The sequence below is a fragment of the Sturnira hondurensis genome, unplaced genomic scaffold (genome assembly GCF_014824575.4).
Source record: "Sturnira hondurensis isolate 20B ecotype Veracruz unplaced genomic scaffold, ASM1482457v3 Scaffold0015596, whole genome shotgun sequence".
NCBI lineage: Eukaryota > Metazoa > Chordata > Mammalia > Chiroptera > Phyllostomidae > Sturnira > Sturnira hondurensis.
The window spans coordinates 8,062,434-8,084,259 of NW_028088227.1; the positions used below are offsets into that span (position 1 = coordinate 8,062,434).

The 21,826-nt window shown below is 34.2% G+C and overlaps 1 protein-coding gene across 1 annotated transcript in view; it reads left to right on the plus strand.

Annotated features, from left to right (window-relative positions):
- Window positions 1-1,470: 1,470 nt before the first annotated feature.
- LIN28B (lin-28 RNA binding posttranscriptional regulator B) overlaps window positions 1,471-21,826 on the plus strand; it is a 107,407-nt gene continuing 87,051 nt past the window's right edge. Inside the window, exons 1-2 of the mRNA XM_037065290.1 lie at window positions 1,471-1,507; window positions 9,079-9,266. Coding sequence (XP_036921185.1) covers window positions 1,471-1,507; window positions 9,079-9,266 — 225 coding nt within the window. The remainder of the gene's footprint in view (window positions 1,508-9,078; window positions 9,267-21,826) is intronic.

Genomic DNA, 21,826 nt, shown 5'->3' on the forward strand with positions numbered 1-21,826 from the left:
GGATAATTTTAATTCCTTATTGTTATTTCATTTCAAATAGTCACCTCTATTAAGAATATGAACATTTAATATTGTAAATATTTTATACAGCATTTACCTACTTCATTCCTATTTTTTCCACATCTTTAGAATATGTTGGTTTGAACATTTTTGTAAATATAAGCAGAGAAGATTAAGCATGGGCTGTCGGCTATTAGAATAGTAAAATGAGCTAGGGTTTTGCTGAAATTATGTGTAGTACTTAAATAAAGCCTAACAAACCAAATGTGCAAAATAAAACAATGTAGTCTTACTGTAAAGGAAAGCTCTATTTAATAAGTTTGAATAATGAATTTTGGTAACATCAGTATCTGTCATCATCTTCTGTCTTTTGGTGCTCAGCACAGGATAACTGGAGGATTTAATGTACAGAGTTTCACATACCCTTTGTTCACATTCTTCCTCTCGTCTTTTCAAATGTTACTCAATGGGACTGTCATCCTTTATAAGAAGAATCTTGGGTCAACATTCATTAGAACTCTGCACTTGGAAAACCATCTGTTTAGTTTTGAGAAGAAAATTAGATTGCAACCTAAAGAATCTGCACATAATGGCTTATTTTGTGTGAGTTGATCTAGTAGATACAGCGTGTAAAACTTAGTTAAGGAACAAAGGTAACCCTGGGTGGTAGTAGGTGACTGGATGTGTGTTCAAACAAGTTATTTTCCAGTCCTTAATAACTCTTACCTAAGGATAAAATTGATAATTCAGTGGCCATCAGGAGTTTCTCTTCCAATTACTATACTTCACTACTGGGTGACCTCTTCATTACAAGTTTTATTGTGTTGTGACATCTGCCAGCAGATCTATTGGAAAAGTCCGTGCTTACTCGTGTTGTAAACAAGAACTGTTTTTCCTTTTAAAAATCAGGGTTAATGCATAATAAGAACCTTTAATTAAATATACTTAATGATTAAATGAATTACCATTAAATTTTTTTTGCAAAGAGTATATGAATGTAACAGAGAGCTCTAATATTAGTGATGTAAGTACCACAATTAGATTCTCATGATTTATCTTTTAAAATATATTTAATGAGAATAGTCAAGTAAGTTCATCAAGAAGCACAATATTGAGGATTAGGTTGATTCTTAGCTGTGTTTTTAAAATAGAATGGAATTCTTGAATTACAGTGTAATAAGTGTTTTTTTTAATTTCATTGCTCATGAAATCAGAATCTCTGACTACATCTTAATGATATTGTTTAAAAGGCTTTTTTAAATCAGTGTCCTTTAGTAGGAATTAAAGGCAAGTTTATGGCAATTGGTTATCTAATTTTGCTAGGTGAGTATTAAATTTGACTTCACAGAGTCAAAACCTAGGTAGGCATTTTATTGCTTCCTAATGATCCACTAAGCTGAAGAAGAGGTAATTAAAAAGGCTATTAATGTAGTACTAACTTGAACTTTCTGGTTCTAGGTTCTTCAGAAGATGATGAGGTCATTCAACCAGGTTTCATCGGCCCCAGGTTAGTCTTTTTTTATGAATTAAACATTTTACTTGATGAACGTTGGAACAGATCGCTTTTCAGAGGAAAGTGGATCTTTCCTTTGAGGAAACTTGGTGACCTTCAGGAATTCACTTTGGCAAGATGGGTACCATATCCTATTGGATTCCAGATCGTTCTTGTCTCTAAACTGTTGCTCCCACCAGAGTACATAGATGAAATCTTCCAATTAACTCCTTTTCCTCCTGATTTTAGTAGTTTTGGGTTTTATGATTCTTTTTTTCTGTAACTCAGGGAAAACTGATAGTAGATATTTACATGTTTATGTAGCTGAATGAAGAGTATTTGTAGCTTGTTCATTTTTGAAATGCTCATAACAAAATAGGCACTCACAAATACAGGTTGAATATTTGTGAATAATTTAAAAATAGAGACTTTGTGCTATTTTCAAACAATTTATCATAACATGAATAGCACAATGTATTAGACTTTTTTTTTCAGAGAATTAGAGAACTTTGCCAATTTAAGGAAGCTCCATTTATTTGGATATTCATGAAGTTGTATCATGTTCATTATACTGCAAAAATGATTCATTTGAACTTTTAACATTTTAAACCTAATATATGTATTTTCCTTTATGTAGGTGTACTATAAAGCCTCGATTTTTAATAAATATTTTTTTAAGTTACTGACATTCACTCAAAACTTACAACACTATTGTCAGTAGCAGTTTTATTCGATAATGTAATACTTTGGCTTATACTTTGATGAATTTAATACTTTGGCTCTACTCTTAACTGATACTACTATGAAAACATTTAAAGGCTGTGATGCGGCAAGATTTATGAACATTAAATACAAGTAAAAGATATTATTCTGTTATGAAGCTTATCAAATTTAGTATCATAGGTAGCAACATGAAAATAATAGGGATCAAAAACTTGAATGAGGAAACCGTTGACAGGCATTGCCATTTGACAAACGCTTTCCTTTTTTCTAGAGTGAATCCTTTCACATGGAAATGACTCTCTAATGAGTATCATGAAAAAGAAGATACTGAAAAGATGCTACAATTTTTAATTTGCTAACTAGTTTCTGATTACTGTTAGATTGTGTTTTTTTTTTTGTGGGGACAAACTGGAGACAGTCCAGATACCTTTTTCTTTTCTGTTGGGAAATAATGTTAACACCAATGTGTTAAGTGAGTGCAATAAAGTTTCATGTCTGTGTTTCCTTGTGATTCAAAAGGGGTTGTTCGGGAGAGGTTCCACTTTCACCAAAAAAGAAATGTTATTTCCAGGGATTACATTTAAGCTGAAATACTTGAACTTCAACTGGTCCAGTCTCCTCCTTTGTAGATGAGCTAACTGTGGCCCAGAGAAGCTTGGGGATTAATAAGGTCAGCAAGTGGGACTAGAACTCTGGCTTCCAGTTTCTAGCTGGATGCTCTTTCTCCACAAATTTGCTTCTCACCCAGGCATCCTTAAAGCCTGAAGGTTTCTTTCCACTTCCCTCAGCTTTTACTACCCCACTGTTCTTTTTCTTTCCATTTTCCATCCACCTGACCCCTTCTCCCAAATAAACCTAAAGTGAAAATACTAAAATAAATACATTGGAAACAGCCCACACTCGTATTTCATTTTGATGAGATTAAGTTATTAAGATTTCTTTTGATGAGATTAAGTTATAAAGAACCAGCTATCACTGCTTTGGAGGGGAATTACATGTTTATGCTATACAGTACCATTTCCATAGATTTAACATTTACTACAACAATATCTTCAAATTGTGAAGCATACATATTTGATTCATGCAGGTGAAAAATACTCGTTTTTCAAATAAAATGAGGTTTTGTGCAATTTGGGGCAAAATAATGTAGTGCTTGTTAGAAAATGATTTTTCTAACCCATTTCTGTTCTGATTAAAACCATTTGAGGAAGTATTTGTTGAACACAGTTCAGAAGATAGTTGGGAATTATAATAAAAATTTTTATTTTTCCTTTTCATTGAGGGAGCATGGTAATAAAACAGGATTTTTTTGTTATTTCAGTTTTCCAAAGAAACTTTCTACAAAATGGTGCTCCTAAAATAATGTCTCTCTTCTGATTTAATTTTTGTTGCTCTAATTACTTTGCTGAAACAACTGATCCAAAAGAAGGAAATGTTTGCAAATCTTTGTTCTTTTTTAAGTATGAAAGCAATTTGGAAAATGTAAAATATATGATGCTAATCAGTTCCTGTATTTTCATAATGTAATTAAACCTGGGGAAATGTGTTAAGAAGATATTTAAGGGAAAAAATTTAAAGTGATTTACAAACGGTGCAAAGATTCTCCAATTGGAACAATTGTGTTAATCCAAAGCATTTTGTTTCTGGATACGGAAATTAAATGAGAACGGAATTTTGCTTTTTTAAAACAAAAACGAAATGCCCCCGTATTCTCAAGTACCTTTATTATAAGACCAAGGCACCCAGCAGAGCACTCCTTTCATGTGATTCCGTATTGTAAGAATTTCAAGAAAGTTATTTGCCAAGTAGTTTGCTGAAACCGCAGTGGGAGGGATCGGGAACAGTTTTCCCGAGGTGCCGCTTTGGGGTTGGAAGCTTCATTCGGGGAGGCCAGAGTGGGTTCCCTAAAATCCAGCCGCCCCCCATCCCTCTCCCTTCCCTGAGGGGTGCTTTTTCTGACCCTCCGAAGGCGCACAGCGATGTGTTTGCGGCTGCCCTAAAGTGCCGGCGCCAGCAGTCTGAAGACCTCTCCATTTTAGGCAAGGCCTGGTGGGGGGAAGGGGGTAGTGGTCATTTTTTCCAGGTTCTCCCAATTCCTTCCCCCTTGTCTTCAGTTATCTTCGATCTCCGAGACTCTGACATCTCACAGATAAAGAGATCAAATTATAAATGGTATGTCTGGAGATGCAGCAAAAGTAGTAGACCGCGCCAAGTGTTGTCTTCCGTAGCGGTGAAGGAAAGGTTTTTTCCCTTTGTTTGGTTTTCTGGGGTGGGAGCGGTAGGGAGGACAAACATAAAAATCCATTAATTAGTGAGAAATCATTAGCCGCCTTCGGAATTAGCCGCTCCACTTTTAGAGAGGCGGTGGTGATGTGCTGAATAAGGGAAAGGTGACTGGAGAAGGGAGAGGAAGTGCCGCGCCGGAGGTGGAGGGAAAGGGGAGATCCGCTGGCTGGGGGTCTCCGCGACCCTGGGGCTCGGACTGCCCGTGAAATTACGGGGCTGAGAAGGCAGCGCTGGGGCTGCAGACCCCGGCCGTATTTGCCAGGAGGAGAGCCCGGGTGGAGTCGCTGGCCGCAATGGCTCAGCCCCTCCTCCTAGTTTTAAGAAGAACCAAAGCATTGTTTCTGCTTTGATAGAAGTCACTCATTGCTTCTAGAAAAACAAGGATGGTGGGCTCTGGCATCTCTTTTGGCTCCTTGCATTGTACTGTTGGAATTAAAAACAAAATCGGCCGAGCATCCGTGCACTTTGCTTTTTTCATGGAGAAACCTTAGATTGTGATAACCAGTTGGCATATATGACTGCTTGTTTTCTTGATTTTTACCCCCAGTGCGTTAACGATCTTTGTAGCTACTTGAACTCATTTTATAGATATTTTGAAAGAACTATGATAAATTACCCTACTGAAATATTTGGCTTTCACAAGTATAAAACATGCATTTTGAGTCAAGCACAGGTCTTTCTGGCACTAAAAACAAGTAGGAAATGAGAAAAAAATTAAAACCAGGAGACTTCGGGAAGGTGACAAATTGGAAAGCATTCTAGGAGATTCATAGGGCCATTTTATGTGAAAGAAGCACTCTATGAGCTTAAAGAGATTATGTTCAGTTTTATTAAAGGGTTTAAGACTCAGAAGGTGGGGATTGGAGGACAGAGAAGATGAATCTGTGTAAAAGACAGTGCCATATCCCTGAAACGGTGATGTTTTGTTTCTCATGTCTCCTTCCCTCACTTTTCTCCTCAATTTTCTTCCCTCCTCTTCCCTCTCTTGCCTTTTCTCCCCAGTTCTTTTACCTCCCCCCAGGTATGTAAATGCAGTTGCCTTAAATTCTTTGTGAATGAATGTTAGAGGATTTCTCAGAGTTCCTGGTTGGAAAAAGCCCTCTACACAACTTGAAAGGATGATGTCCCCCTCAGGAAATGAATGAGTCGATAACCTCTGACACCAGTGACCAGTCCAGTGAACCTTACCTTAATTCCACTAATACTGGAGGCCCCAATCAGGCAAGACTGAATCTCATAACCATACCATTTTATGCAGTTCAGTTATGGCATTTCAGTTTTAATCTGTATTATAGGTTTGAATTTCATAAAATCTAACAATACACAAGGATTCAGAACCCATCTATATATTATTTCTGATTTTATTATATTAAACTTTTGTAAGTAAAACAACTTACAGACAATATCATTCACTATAAATGTGTGTCACTGACAAAACTAAACTACTGGTCTGAATTTTATGACAGTTTTACATAAATAATAGCTTTCTCCTTCAATTTACATGAATACTTTCCTAAATTTTTCTGTTAACCAGATGTTGAGGTTTAAAGTAATTCTTCCACTTAAAATATTTTAAGAAGTCACATAACTGTAGTATTTTTCATTTTGTATTCTGTGAAAAGTTTAACATGGAATGCCATTGTTAATGTTATTTCATTATAGGTCAGTGTAATGAATTGATTTCTGTTACAACAATGCCTAGTAAATATTTTGTTAGCAAGTAATTTTTTTGAGAGGTTTGAACTTGTGGGTACTTTTTCAAAATGATTTTGAATTTCGCAGTTTTTCTTTTCTCTCTACCATTCTTACTCCCTTCAAACTAAGTGAGACAACTTTGCCCCCTTTCCTGAGAAACAACAAAATAAAGACAAAAAAAAATTCTGAATTCGTCGATCTTGTTTGAAGTCTTTTACCACAAGCAGCTGAGGGTAGCACATATTTATCTACATCATTTATTTCAGATCTGAACCAAGTAGTATACATTTATATTTAGTTGTTTAGTATGGGGAGAAGGTATGCATAGGTGCTGTGTGTGGATGTTCAAAAGCTCTTGCACTCAGGATCCTTGCATTTTAGTTTGTGTGCTAGTGTTAGCCTGCTAAGAGTTAGTGTGGACCTGTGTGGAGACACCGGAGGGGATCGCGGGTTTGGCGGGGGAGGGTTCACTCAACTTGGTTGCCGTGCCTAAGGGAAGTGGTATCTGTACAGTTTCCCAGTAAACTGCTTGTTTAAGAAAATGGGGGTGGGGTGGGGAAAGGAGTGGTGGTGCATTTAAGTGTTTCAAAAACTGGTGATGTATTTTAAAGGAACGAAGGCATTTGTAGTTGATCTATAATATTTAGTGTAGTATTCGATGAGGGTGGTAATATTGGTATCTCTATCTGCAGTCATTTGAACTGATCTGAAAGGTAAAGGGAAAGCCTTTTAAAACAGGGTGGGTCAGGGAGGGACGGGGGTGGGAGCCTAATCCGTTAATAAACTTTCGTTTATTATACTCTTCTACCCACTGGTAGTTGACGTTTAAAATGTAGGGGTCCAGTCACCATTATATACATTTACCTTTTTTCCTCCCACTTGCTTCTCTTTCTTCACCCCTCCCCCCACCAGCGCCTGCTTTTTTCTCCCCCCTCTTTCTCTGGCTCTGCAGCCGCCTCTGCTGGCGGCTCCTCTTCACCTCCCCTGCCCGGCGTACCCCTCCCCCTCCCTGCCCTACGTTGTCTTGCTCTTGGGGAACAATTGCCACTGATTGAGGTTCACTCTATGTTAGGCTGAAAAACTGGGCTGTTATTTAGGAAGTCATTAATCACATCTCCTCCCCCGGAAAAGAGGTGGTGGAGAAACCTGTGAAGTACAGTTTCTTACCACCCTCTTCCAAAATGTTCTGAAATTATAATCCTAAATACGATTTGACTACATGAAGGTGATAGAGATTTTTTCCAGGAAGATTTATTTTAAATTTGAAAATTTTTAGGGTAGAATCAGGTAATTGTGTGCTTTCGTCTTACTGTAGGTGTATAACATTATCATTATCTAAACTTTCATGGATATTTAATTAGGCTTAATTAGATCTTCTGTAAATTATATATATTTCCCCCATAAAACTGAATAAATATGACATTTGCGCCCAAAGCAGGTTTACTGCTATTGAGTAGATGAATTCTTATGGGAAAAACGCCGTAACCTCAGTTGCTTTATATAAATAGCTTTTTTTCCTCTAAATGAGATTATTTGAACTGGCTTGTGTGTAAGGCACCCGTGTGCACACTTATGACTGTGCCGTTTTTCTAAACGATTCACAAGAAACCTCCATTGTGTTTAAGTAAAAGCACAAAGTCAGCATTCTGATTTATCGTAAAGAAGCGTCCCAAATTGTCTTTAAGGTAACATGTTTGAGTTTTTCGTGTTCATTCATAAATTATTTTGATGTCAGCCTGGATGAAATGGCGATTGGTTATCTCTCCCTCGTGCCGGCCCCTTAAGGATCCGAGGTGAAATTAGTAGCAAGAAAGCATGTAATTGACAAAGTCACGTGTGCTCAGGGAGCCAGAAACTGGAGAGAGAAGAGAAAAAAATCAAAAGAGGGAAAGCACATTAGACCATGCGAGCTAAATTTGTGATCGCACAAAATCAAGATGTTAGATTGATGCAGAAGATCACTCCGTTGCAAAGGGAAAGTTTTCATCTCACGAGTTTGGAGCAGAGAGCCCGTGGGGCAACATGGCCGAAGGTTAATTTTCTTTTCTATTGTTTTACTGTGATTTTCTCTCTTCCTTTCTCTTCCCCCTCCCCCTCTCCCACCCTTCTTTGCCGGTCCCCCCCTTCCCGGTTTTACCCCAATACTGGGCATTACCCGCACCCCCCATCGCACAAGGGGGCTTTTGGCAACCTATTGTTACAGATCTCCAAAAATGTTTTGTACCGCCCACACTGATTCACAACTTGAAAAGCTTTCAGCGGGCTATTGTTTGAATTGTTTGAGTGTGATTAAGCGCAGTTTCAGTTAGAGAGCCCAAGAAAACTTTTATACACCTGCCCCCTCCCCCATCCCAACTTTAATCTAAAGTTAGGGGGGGAGGGGAATGCACAGTGCAGACAACCCTGGGTTCGCTGCGGCATGTGCGTTAAAGTAGTGCTAACCTTCTTCGCGATTTCTTTCCTCCTCGTGCCTGCCAGAGAGAAGAGTTTTGAGGAAAAATTCTCTTTGTAAATGGGATCAGTGTTAAATCAGCAATATGAAAGTAAAGTATCTCATGCTGTACTATAATGTGCGAGTGAAAATACGGAGTTAAATGAAAAAGTACACGTGTGTACGGAACCGTGGAAGTGGATGTGATCGATAGAACAGTGTGGCTCCCCTCCCCCTTTTTCCTTTTAACCCTTTCCATTTTAAGTATTTTCTGTAGAAGAAAAGAAGGACTCGACCATTTAATCGCGTTTTAGTATTTCCTTCTCTTCCCGACGCCCCTACCCCCCACTCCCACTCCCTCAGCTCTCAGGCAGTTTTTACCCTCTCTTCCTTCCCATGAACTGTATGGCAGTACAGACTAACTGACTTTTTTTTGTCCTGTTCTACTCAGGCGGGGCGAGCAAAGGTGGTGGAGAAGAGCCCGGGAAGCTGCCGGAACAGGCAGAGGAGGAATCCCAGGTTCTGCACGGAACTGGCCACTGTAAGTGGTTCAATGTGCGAATGGGATTTGGATTCATCTCCATGATAAACCGAGAGGGAAGCCCCTTGGATTTTCCAGTCGATGTGTTCGTACACCAAGTAAGCCAGACTTTTTCCACCCTCTTCACTTTTTTCCACATGGAGGAGTTGATCAGTAGTTTTGTCAATGGCTGTACAATAATGTGTCCTTAGGTATATTGAAAGAAATCTTTCTTATAGTCACGAGTTAATACAGTTTTTAGGGTATGTGGGTGGGCCCCTTCCTGGGTATTTTTCTTAAATAGAACATGAAAACTTTGAAATTTTACTGCTTTGGAGCTGGTTGGCGTTATTAGCAAGTTCCCTCCTTTCATTCCACAGCGAAATTGCAGTGGTATGCCTTCTGGTGTTATCAGTTACAATGTATTCTGTGGCTGACGCCTAGGGAATGAGTAGATAAATGAATAATGAAACGGTGATCGGTTTAGTTTAAAAAAAAAACTCAACACAACGGTTTGCTTTAAATCTATAGGTTCCTGTGTTTTAGACATCTCCAGTCAGTAGCTTTCCCTGTTACTTCATCTCTGCCGGCCTGGTAGTCGTTTGTAGATTTAAGTCAAAATATCTTGATTTTACAGTAAAATAAGGCAGAACTCTGTTGGCCTAGTATGGATTTGAAGAAATGCAAGAGTGGATGCTTAGTAATCAAATGTTTTAGAAATGTGCCTCCTGTAGGGCATACGTCCATGAATACTGTCTCTTTAAGAGACTGAACTAAAAAAAACATGTGGCCAGAGGCGGCTCTAGTTTGTGTGTTTAAAATGTGCTAGTCTGCTACTTGGGGGTAAATTTCCACCATTGCTTATAGTGTGTTGTAATTTTTAAGATGCTTAATACCAAACAGAATGTTATTGGTTCTCATTTTTAAAATTTTACACAGAAATAAATGAATACCTCATCCCCTTTCAATCTACTCTATTGCTTGATCTCTTTATAGTAAAAAAAGATATTTAGAGTTTGCAAGTTTGATCTTTTCATCAAAGAAGCTGAAGAACTATAAATTCTCTGTAATTAACTCTGAGATAGAAGTAAAGGGATTTAAGAGTAAAGGGGTTTACTTTGTCCGGACATCTAAGTTAAAAAGAATTGAATGGCTATCAACACTGCAGGTTGACTGACATGGATACATACAGGAAATACGTAGTCTGCTTGAAAATTATGTATTATATTTGATACTGTGTTGCATGTTCCTGGTAATATTTACAGCCTCCTTTTCCCCTAAGGAATATCATCTCCAAATTAACTATATAAACAATAGAAACATATGAAACCATTCTGTTTTGATCTGTTGTCCTGTGGTGCTTGGTAGCTTCCTGACCTTGCTGTGTGGTGTGTGTTTTCCTTTCCTAAAGGCCTGGCCATCATTATTGGCTGTTTATATGTGGAAGGATCAGTATAATCTGTGAATTGAAACAGTTTAAATATATAACTAGACAACGACAGACAGGCTACTGGATTTTATGCCTCCTACTTTATATTGCAAAATGAAGCCACATTTTCTGCTTTTTTTCTCCCTAGACTGAATGACTGAAATCATTGACAGATTCAATTCTGTCAGGCTCTGGCTTTCCCCCCTTTGAACCTTCTTTGGGCTGTTAAATTGTCCTTTACGATCTCATAAATTTGTTTTATAGATGAATGAAAAAAATAGCTCTTTTCTCCTTTGATCACACCTTGTTATAATTTTGTTTTCTACTTTACCCGTGATATATTCAAATTTTAGACATCTTATTACTCATTGCTTAAAACCACAAGACATCCAAATTTAAGCTGTTTAATGCTTATATGATGATCATTCCTATATCTACTAAATTCAGAAATTATATTGCTGAAAAAGTTTTATAGATAGCAGTTTCTAGTGTACAATAATTGATTAAGACTTGCTTTAATCTTCTGTTACACATTATGTGTTTACTAAAGAACAATATTAAAATGATATGTGATAAAAGTGCTCTTTAAATATGTGTATTTGTATTCTTCCTAGATACATTCTTAGGAAGAAGTATGTAAAAAGTCAATAAAACTTAAGTATTAGTGTTTTTGTGATGTAAATAAAGGCAGTGGTAATCTTTAACTTTAAAATTAGAAAGTGATATTTTAGGGGATTTTTTATGGTTACAGTATTTGTTTTTTTCAATATATCTGTCTTTTTTAGGGAAAAATCACTTAGGTATTATCACTCGCTTTATTTTTTTTTTTTTGCTTCTTGACTTTGATACCTGAGTTTCTGTTATGTTGGGGCTTAAGATAAATTACATGTAAATTATATGAGTGATTGTTTGGAAGGAGGCAGGAATCCTACTGATTTTAGCCAAGCAACTACAAGTAACAGTCAGATGGTCATAAACAATGTGTGTAGGTATCATGTGAGCCTCCCTTTTGTTTATATAATCGGGTTGCAGCTCAGGACAATTTTATAAATGCCTTTTAAATGTTTTTAATTATTTTTGGTACCATTTTTACTGTCTCAGCACTTTTTAAAGCATGCTAGGTTTTGTGTATAATTATAAATTAGATGCCCCCCCATTATGTCTGTACTCTTTGGTTATGAAAAATAGGCATGGTTATTTAGGAATTTTATATGTTCTCCTGGACCAGTGTCTACCCATTATTTTAAATATATGGCATAAGTGTTTTCTGAGTGTTCAGAAATATATGTGTCGTTGGGTTTTTTTAAGTATTCAGAAACATGTTTTTCATAGTATATAGTTGAGAAATAAAAATAAATTATTTTAGTTTCTTAAAAACAACATTTAAAAGTTTATGCCAAGTCACCCAGAATGTATTTTTTTCTTTGGAAAATATTGACTGCAAAGAATTGTATCTCAAAACCATTTCAGCTGATAGAAATTTATAGGTATTTTTTAAAGTAGATTTGCGTATTGTTATATGAAACTATTTAAAATTCGTTGGCAATAAAAAAAATCAAGCTTCTAGTTTTTCTAATGTCATTGGCTCATCAGAAAGAAACGCATGACTTAGGTGCTGTGCTTTACCTATCCTTAGGCTGTTTGGTAAATGCAGTGAGATGCTGCTCTTTGAAGATAGTATGTGACCAGTGGTGGTTAACTTGTGACTTAAATGATCTTATTTGTATGGACTCTTAATGAATATATATGTATATGTGTTCTGAAGCATGTCAATACTGAAACATTGATAGCGTTCAATAATGAATATTTTATTTTTGCAAACTTAACAGAAATATAATTTGTGAATTTTGTCATAGTGCACAGTCTTTGAGGTGATCCTTAAAATATTTAGTATTTGACAATTTTGATGATTAAGTTTGTCAGTAAGATAAATTTGTGGGAATTTCTTACCTAAGAATTCAATGGGAAACATATTTGTTTCAATTGCAGGACGGGTATACGCGGTTAATACAGATTTGTAAGTCTAGGTTAGGTTCCTACTAAGGTAATTTCATCAATTAGACTACAATTATTTGTAAGTGCTAATAGTACTCCTGTCAGTTTATTGTTACTAATAAATTTTTTTAAATTGCGCTCATAGTTAGATTGTGGGCTAACATGTTTAAATGACCTGGAAAGATCTCTGGCAACTTTCTGAAATATTATAAGCTTTTAATAGTACTTAAATATTTCATGGCATTTTAGATCAATTCCATGGTAATTAAATATGAGGTTTTTTTCTGGAGAAGGGCATTATTTCTCAATAACTACCTGTTGATATTTGTTATCCTGTAAGGTTTTCTTACATGTGTTTTGACATTTATTTCCAGTCCTCCTCTCACCTCATAAGATGAAAGGGTCATTTGAAATTTATTTTGTTTAGGGGAGAAATGGAATCCATTCTTCCTATTGCCTTCTCTTAAGTTTATTTGCATAGCAATATTTCTTCACTTGTTGGCTTATATTTGTAATTCTTGGATTTTTAACATACAGTACCTTTTTCATAATTTATGTAAGAATTTATTTCAAAGACAGAAAAATTCATAATGATTGCAATTTAGCTACATTACTCAATAGACTTAAATGTAGTTTTACTACTTTGGTTTTGAATTCTTCATTTATCTTCGTAGTACTGATGTTTTCTCTTGATGCTCTGTATTTCAGACTTGTCGTTTGGTCTTTATGGAGGCCACAAAAGTCCATATTATGAAAATTTTTATATATTTTATGTTCCTTTTCATTACTTTGCTGAGAAAACATCTCGAAGAGTAATGGAAATAGAAGAGATAATAATTATTGTAACTGAGATCATTTAAAGCATTTTATTGCTAGTATAAGATATGAAAATATTTGAGGATGACATATATATGAAAATTTTAAGTACTATACATACTTCAGTTGACATATCATAAAGTTCATATCATTGTTTTAATATTAATTACAATTTATGGAGACATTTAAAGATTTACTTAAGTATATTCAAATTTAAGGACTTTTCATAGTATCTCATCACTAATTTATTAGCTATACCTAATTTTGTCATAGGCATGAAAACATTTTCATATGTACAATACATATGATTATTATTATTTAAACAAAGAAAAATCTTAGAAATTTTAAAATGTAATTATATAATAGTTAAAGCTTATTTGTTAGTAAATTATGTATTTTAATATTTTGAAAATAGTTCTTAAACCTACCAAATTTTCATAATTTACCCAGTTGACCAATTTGGAAGAATCCCTAATGAAATACCTTAAATTTCATCACACTTACAGGCATTTAAATAAAAGTTTTATACAACTTTGTTTTATAAAAGATACTGGATACCTTCCATCTGATTTTCAAATGCTGGTCTATTTACCCCTTTGGTGTACTTCTAAATAGATGTTGTTATTCTCACTCAATTTAAACATGAAATGGGAATTGGGTGCGTATTTAAGACAGCCTTCCTTCCTCCTCCTGCAGATTATTGATATAACTCTTAAATACTTTCCTCTTTTTTATTTTTCAGTGTTTTTTATTCTTATGAGATCATTCACAGTAAATAAAGGCAATTCAGCATAACATCTCTAAGCTTAAAGATGTACCTTTGACTCATTTCAGAGTTCTTGTGTTTCATAAGGAGTTAAAAGCTTTGTAACCTGCACTCAATATGGTAGACTAAAAAGTGTGTCCTTCATTGTCAATTTTGTTACTTTGGGGTAGCATGGAACCCTTATTATATGAATGTGGTTGGATTCTTCTTGTTGATTAATTATGTAAAATTGAGGATAGTTTTATGTATTTTAACTGAGTAGTTCTTTGGATAGTGTGATTAGTAAGAATAAAAGTTACTTGTTGGAGTTCTTATTTCTCTTCCTTTTGACCTTTCTCAAAGTTAAGATAATAGAGTCCCAGAAAATCAAGGATAGGAAGACTCTAGATATGACTGCTGGTTGGACATCTGAGTCATTCAATCCACAATAGTTGAAAATACGGGGTATTGTATTTTTATTTCTGAAGTAAGGTATAACCTAAACAAGTAAAGTCATATTTGTAATTAATCATACTGGAAATTTAGACTTGATATGTGTAGTTAAATATGAAATAAATAAGTTATTTTATTCCTCATACCTTGAGATATTTCTGAATAAGTTTTAAGTGACTAGGAGTTCAGCTTGTTCAATATATAGTTGCTATAGGTTATAGCATTGTTTAATGAGAAACTTAAATGATTTTTATTTTTCTCTAAAATAATTTGATTTTATTGTAACATCTTTCAATATCAGAAGAGTTAATAACAATAACATATTCAAGAAAATAAATTACAAAACAGTGGGATACATTTAGGAATGATCTTTTTAGTGAGCTGTTGACCAATACATCATGATTAATCTTATCTTTTATCTAGCAACAAATGGAAGGTAATCTGATGATGGCTCCCCCACTTCAACCCTCAATATCTAAGTAATTTGGAAACGCCATCTAAAATAAGATTTATAGATAACTGATAGATTTAGTCTTATATTTCTTTCTATAATCAGTTGTAAATAGGAGAATCATACCTCACTTTTCAGTTTTTTGTAAAGAGTAAAGATGTTACACAAACTGCCTAGCAAGTATGTGTAGGGTAAATGAACTAAAATGTAAACTAGCCTTTGTCACAATAAAATCATGTTATCTTCAATGGCGTATATTCATCATGGAAAATTAATTGGTATCTTTTATGTGTTCTCCTTAGAAATGAGCAAAATATGTTATATACTATTATTAGCTTAATTTCTATTTTGATGAACTACAAAACTCTTTATTATGATTGTATAGTATTTCATATTGTGTATCAGAATATAAAATGAGGCTTAGAGATATTTTTGTGACATAGATATTTTTAATAGTTTGCCGTACCATAAGATTTTACCTGTGTATTCAGGTGTACATGTCCAGTTTGTTTATTTTTCTGTATAAGTTAAGGAAACATTGTTTTAAATAGATCTGCTGTGATAATTTAATGTCTATTCCTGAATTAATAATTAATTAATCCTAGTCAGATAATATATAATGGCATAGGATCTGGTCAAATAGATCAATATTCAAATCCTAGTTTATTATATGTCTGGAGGGGAAATAAGTTACTTTGTTGGTGTCTCAGCATGCTATATATGAAGGGACAAAAATGTTTCATCTTGTAGAGGGTTATTATGAGGATTAAATGTTACTACACACATAAAGCCTTCAACACAGCACTTGGAAGATAGTAAGGGCACACTCATGTTTGTTGTACATAGTTGTTACAAAGCAGAAGTAGTGTGGTGGAGTGAAGAAAACAAAGATTGAAAATGAAGATTTGGGTTGGCTCTGGGGCTTGCTTGGTTCCTTACTATTGGCTGTTCACTTCCTCAGAATTTCACTGTGCTTATGGGTAAAATCTTGTCAATAATATCTCTCCTCCCTATTTTTAAGGGTTAGGGTAAGGATCACTTGATGTAATATACATAAAAATAACTTTGAAATTATAATAATCCCAGGTTTTAGTTTTATTTTGGGCACTATATTTTTATTAATACTTTTATCATGTAAAAAGTCATTGTTAGATTTTTAGAGGGTAGTAAATAAGCCCATGTCATTTATTTTATTTTTTGCCTTAGCTTTATTGAGATATAACTTATTTGAGAAATATTGATGTATTTCAATATGTATTTCAATATATAATCGCGATATAATATTGAGATATAGGAGGATAAAATTCACAAAACTTAAGTATTCAATTAGGTGAGTTTGACATACTGTATAGCTATTACCATAGTCATGATATAGAACGTTAAGTCATCCCAGAAAATTCCCTTGTGCCCATTTGTAGTCACCTTTAAAGAGAAGAGGCTCAGTTGTTCTATAGGGTTATTGGTATGTTATTACTGGTTAACTGACCTGGTTCCTTTGAACTCTGTCTTGTTAGATATAGGCTACAATCTGGTATCCTTTATCAAATGTAAGTCACGTTTATTTTCATGTGTTTTGCTGGTTTCTATTTAGTTACTTCTGCTTGGAAATAATCTTTACATGAGTAGCTTCTGTGTTTGTGAAAGTGAGATTAATTAGTATGGGTTTCACTAATCTTCAGTCTTAATTTCACTTATCCTTATGATGCTTTCCATAGAGTATAAACTCACTGCTTACCTAAAGGAAGGATTTCAGTTTGTTTGTTTGTTTGTTTATTTCATCACTAGATGTTATACTTACTGATTTTAGAAAGAGGGGAAGGTGGGGACAGAGAGAGAAAGAGAGAAACACTGATCGGTTGCCTCCCATAGACATCCTAGTTAGAGACTGAACCTGCAATCTAGGTGTGTGCCCTCACTGGGGATCAAACCCAAGACCTTTCAGTTTACAACAGGACAACTCTGACCAACTGAGCCACACCAGCCAGGGCAGATTTCGTTGTATTGATATTTATGTTTCTTTGGGGAAATATAATGACTTTCTGTTTTAAATGAATTTTTGTATAAACATTCTTAGAGGTGTAAGTCAACAAGATGGCTTATTGTCATATAAAAGTATTACCTTTTTATTCAACTCCTTTTTATCAATCACATACTAGCTGTAAAATGTTATATGATAGATTTAAGAGTTCTGTTCTCCAGTTTGCTATATGTTTCTCTTTTGTTCCTTTTAGCAAACTTTTTAATTAAAATTTTCGAGTTCTCATTCTTTTCATACAGGATATAAAAGTACATTTTCCCATGTACTACTTAATTTCTTTTGAGAAAGTCTAATTATATAACCTGTACACATTTAGTTGGGGGACAACTATGAATTTTTAAAATGTTAGTTTTTAAATTTGGAGCTAAATATAGTGATTTCTCATCAGTCTTAACATAGTTTTCAGATTCTGTGGGTAGAAACTATCATTGCCAGTGCTTAGAATCATATCATTTTATTGTGTTATTAGTAAAATACTTAATTTTTACCAGCTGCTTTAACCTTTTGTTATGAGCCCACTTTAAAAAATCAAAACCCAGTTATATTTATTATTTTTGTCAATCTTAAAGTTGGCCTCTATTTCGAAACCTTGTAAGTTTAATTTGATAATAACTGTAAGATTTTTGTTCAGTTTTATTGTGCTGTATTATAAAGACTGTGTCAAATTTAAAATTAAGTTTATTTTGGCCATGTTTGTTCATGATTATTTCTTCCCTTAAGCTTTGCAACCAGTTCCCTAGGCCAATACTGATGTGGTCTCAGATATTAGAATGCCTAAATTATTTTAACAGTTTTTCATTCAAGTGAGTTATTTTTATCCTTAGTTGAGTTTATAACAGAACACTGATAACAACTCATAATATGTATCCCTTAAATGCTTAATATATTATTGATGTCTTTTAAAGCTTGGAATGAATTCTATCTACTTTTTCCTGAAGGTTTGATTTTAATAATACATCGTTTTCCTTACAGTATGGGGACACTGCTTGGAAAGTAATTCCACTTTTTAACAACTCCTCTAAATTAAATAATATTAGAGACACATACCTAACACAATTCAGTATGTTATATTTAAAAAGATAAATGAACAAATCTTTCTTAAATTTTACCAAAAAAAAATAGCTTCCCTTTTTAGGATTGGTTAAACTATGAACCAGAAATTTAATCACAGTATTGACTTCATTTTATTTTTAGCTCTCCCAATTCAGATTTTTAGTTCAATGCTAAATCTAAGGACAGTTGGATTTGCATGTGTGCCCCTTTTACTGTTTCTTCCCCCATGCCATTGAGGATATTTGAATGGTGAGGAATTTGCGCCCTTTGGCTCAGGTTGCAGACCCACTTGATCAAGCCAGAGAAGCTGAGGTCAGAGCTATTCACTGCTTATCTTTTCCTTTGGGCCACTTGTAAATCCTGCCTTTCTGCTCTGAAAAAAAAAAAAAACCCAAACCCAAAACTCTTTATATTAGGTTTATATATAATAAAGCCTGGAGTATTAAAAAATGGTTAGTACTTGATTGTGACTTCATATGGGTTAATTTCACTATTTTTAGAAGTTTTTCATTGCATTGCAGCTTATTTGATGTGTACAATTTTATTTCGATATGTTGTTTCATTAGATATTGTAAAAGAATCCTGTTAGTAATGAAAATATCTCAGATTGAGATTTTACATCTTTGAGATGTAGTGGTTACTTTAAGTAAATTGAATTAGTTAATTTGAATCAGGTCTGTAAAAAAACCACAAAGTATTTTGTTTTGATGTGCTTAATTTCCAACACTTATGCTGACACTAAAAACTTGTCTGAATCAATTATAGCACAAGTTTACGAATTGTATCAATAATGGTATAAAGAGTTTAAATATAAACCCAGGTTTAAACAAACACAAAACACTTTGCTCTTATCGCAGCATCCCTTAAAAGTATACAGCTCCAGCTCTGGTTCAGGACCTCAGGACCACCCATCACCCTGGACATTGGATACTATTTATTCAAGAAGCTTGTGAAGTGTCTGTGTGCTAGTGGGGGGATGGTGTGTGTATCTGTGTAGGATATCATAGTTAGGTGATTTTACCCCAACAAAAGCAGTAACATTGCTTATCAACTGAATTATGGCCTGGTAGCATTTTCTAGTTCTAAAACCTAACTTCAATTAAATACTTGTTATTTTTTGTAAGCACTGGTTGCAGTTTTCACATTTTTGAAGCTTTCAGAAGACTGAAGTGGGCCCCCATTAAGATTAACCTCAATCCATTACAGCTTTTGGCTTGCAGGCCCCACCCATTGGCCTTGGATAGCTAACACGGAGCTTTTGTTTCTTCCTGTAGAAAGGAAAGAAAACTGTTCTTTCTCTTTCATTGTGTAGTCATGTGACTTCCCTTTTAGTTACAGATAGTGCTGAAATAAATCTCAAAATGAATAAGCTATCAAAGTTTTATGTTTATGTGAAATATTTATTGAAATCTGCCTCAATTCATGCTTTTTATGCATTAAAATATTTGTTTTGAACCACTATACCTTATTTTACATCCATACTGTTGTTTTTATAGGAAGCCAACAAAAGTTTACTTAAATAGGGTTTTTAAAATAATACTGATCTTTTTATCTACATCACGAGAGTTTCTGAGTGTACTTACTTTTCTATCAGTTATCTTTTAGCATCATTTGAGATTTCTGAACCACAGCTTATTTCTCAGAACTCAGTGTAAAGAAAGTAGGGGTGGTGGTTGGGATGATTTTAGCAAGGAAAAATTGCTGGTAGGGAGAAAAGAAAAATGTTTTATAAACTGCATACAAATATAGGAAGGAATTAATTGAATATATATATTTTTTGCTCTTTTGTGTCACCTCTCTATAATAAGCAGTGTAGCTAGTTTCTCCAACTCTTAGCATATTTATATCAGACTAATAGTTTATGATATTAGATACCATGAGGATAAATGATATTTAGTCCTAATTTGGTGATGTAAGCATAATATAATTTACTATCACATATTTAATCTTTAAACTTACTATACTTTTTGTTGGCTGGTTTTCTGAACATTTGAATTCTCTTTTAATGAACAGTATAGCTATCTCCATATAATAAGTAAAATATTTGAAATAACAATAGTTTTAAAAGATGTATCTTCTCAGGGATTTTTCTGTTTTTTGGAGGCACATTTTCATGCAAGTAAGTATTTTTAAAAGACTTCTAAGAATAATACTGCTTTTAACTTTAGTATGCATTTTTTTAGGGGACAGTGTCAACGCAGTAATGCATTTTTATTTAAAATACTGTGTTTCAATAAAATGTCCCAGACAACATAAAAAAGCTTTGTTCCTTACATTTCCGTAGTCTTATAGATCTTAAAGGGCAATGATTAATCCCGTGATTTTGCTTGTATCAATCCAAAATGACTTGGTTAATTTGATTTGTAAATATGAAAATATTTGTTGAGGTATATAGAAGAGCTACATAAGCTTCTACTAATAACAGTGGGTTATCAACTTTTCAAAAACTAGGATCTGGTGATGAAACTTGTAATGTGCTGGTTCATGTTTTCCTTGACATTACAATTTATAGTGAGTGATTTACTTTACATGTGCTTTACAGTTGAACATATCACCTTCAGTTTAATTAATTATTTAACTTAAATATTCAATTGACATATTTAATGTTTATTTTTGTCACTAAAATTTTGTTCTGGGGAAAGGTTTAGGTTACTAAACCTTTGACGTATGTGATACTCCATTTACCGTTTAGATGGCAAGGTACTTAGTAATGACAATTATTGTTGAAATAATCCATTTAGAACCTTAGTGTTATTGTGAGTTTAAAATAAAAAGATTAAGAAACATAAACCTAATTTTTACAAATCGGTACCAGGTGTTTTTGTGTACCACATCATTTTCCCTCTAACCAAATTTGATATTAAAAATGAAAAGTTGAAATTTTTTTCTTTTATAACTCTTCCTGCAAAAGATTTCTTTAATTTACATGCATAAAAGTAGTTTTTAAAATAAATTTATATGGCTTTAAGTATCCTCACATTTAGTCAAACGTACAAGCCTCATTTGTTGGGGTAACACCATTTGGGATATTGCTACTTGTTTTCATGTGATTTATTTGTATGTATATAGTTAATGAATGGTTTGTTTTCTGGGTTTTCTTCCTCCTAAAATAAACTTCACAAAAATGGGAGATAATTTTCAAGTCTTAGAAATAATGGAAGGGCCAAGTAAATGTGGATATTTGTTTCAGTACATACTCTTTAGTTTCAGGTTGGGTATTTATTTTTTTTAAGATATCATGATATTAAAACATTTAACCAATGATGTTTGGGAAATTGTCTTATTGGGTACTGACCACAGTGCTCACTATTAAACCATTAATATTTCTGAAGATAGCCAGAATTTCCAATGAGTTAGAGTGTTCAACATATATTCCACTACCCAAATTTTAAGAATTCAAACAGTTTTTGGAAAAATATCAGAAGACAAGGGATAGTGTTATCTGTGTGAGAGCTTAATAGAATGGAGTTCATTATTTCAATTTATATTTTTTCAGTTTTTAACTGTAAATTGAAAAAAGAAATTACCCAAGTTATTAAAGCATTAAGCTGTTCCCAAATTATTCCCTGCCCTAATATTATCGTTTGATCTGCCACCAGGAATCATTAGGAACCCTAAGAGGTCTCTCTGTTTAGTCTCCTCCTCCCTTTCTTCCCCCCTCCCCCACCCCCATTCGGAAGGAAGCCTGAGGCCCTAGCT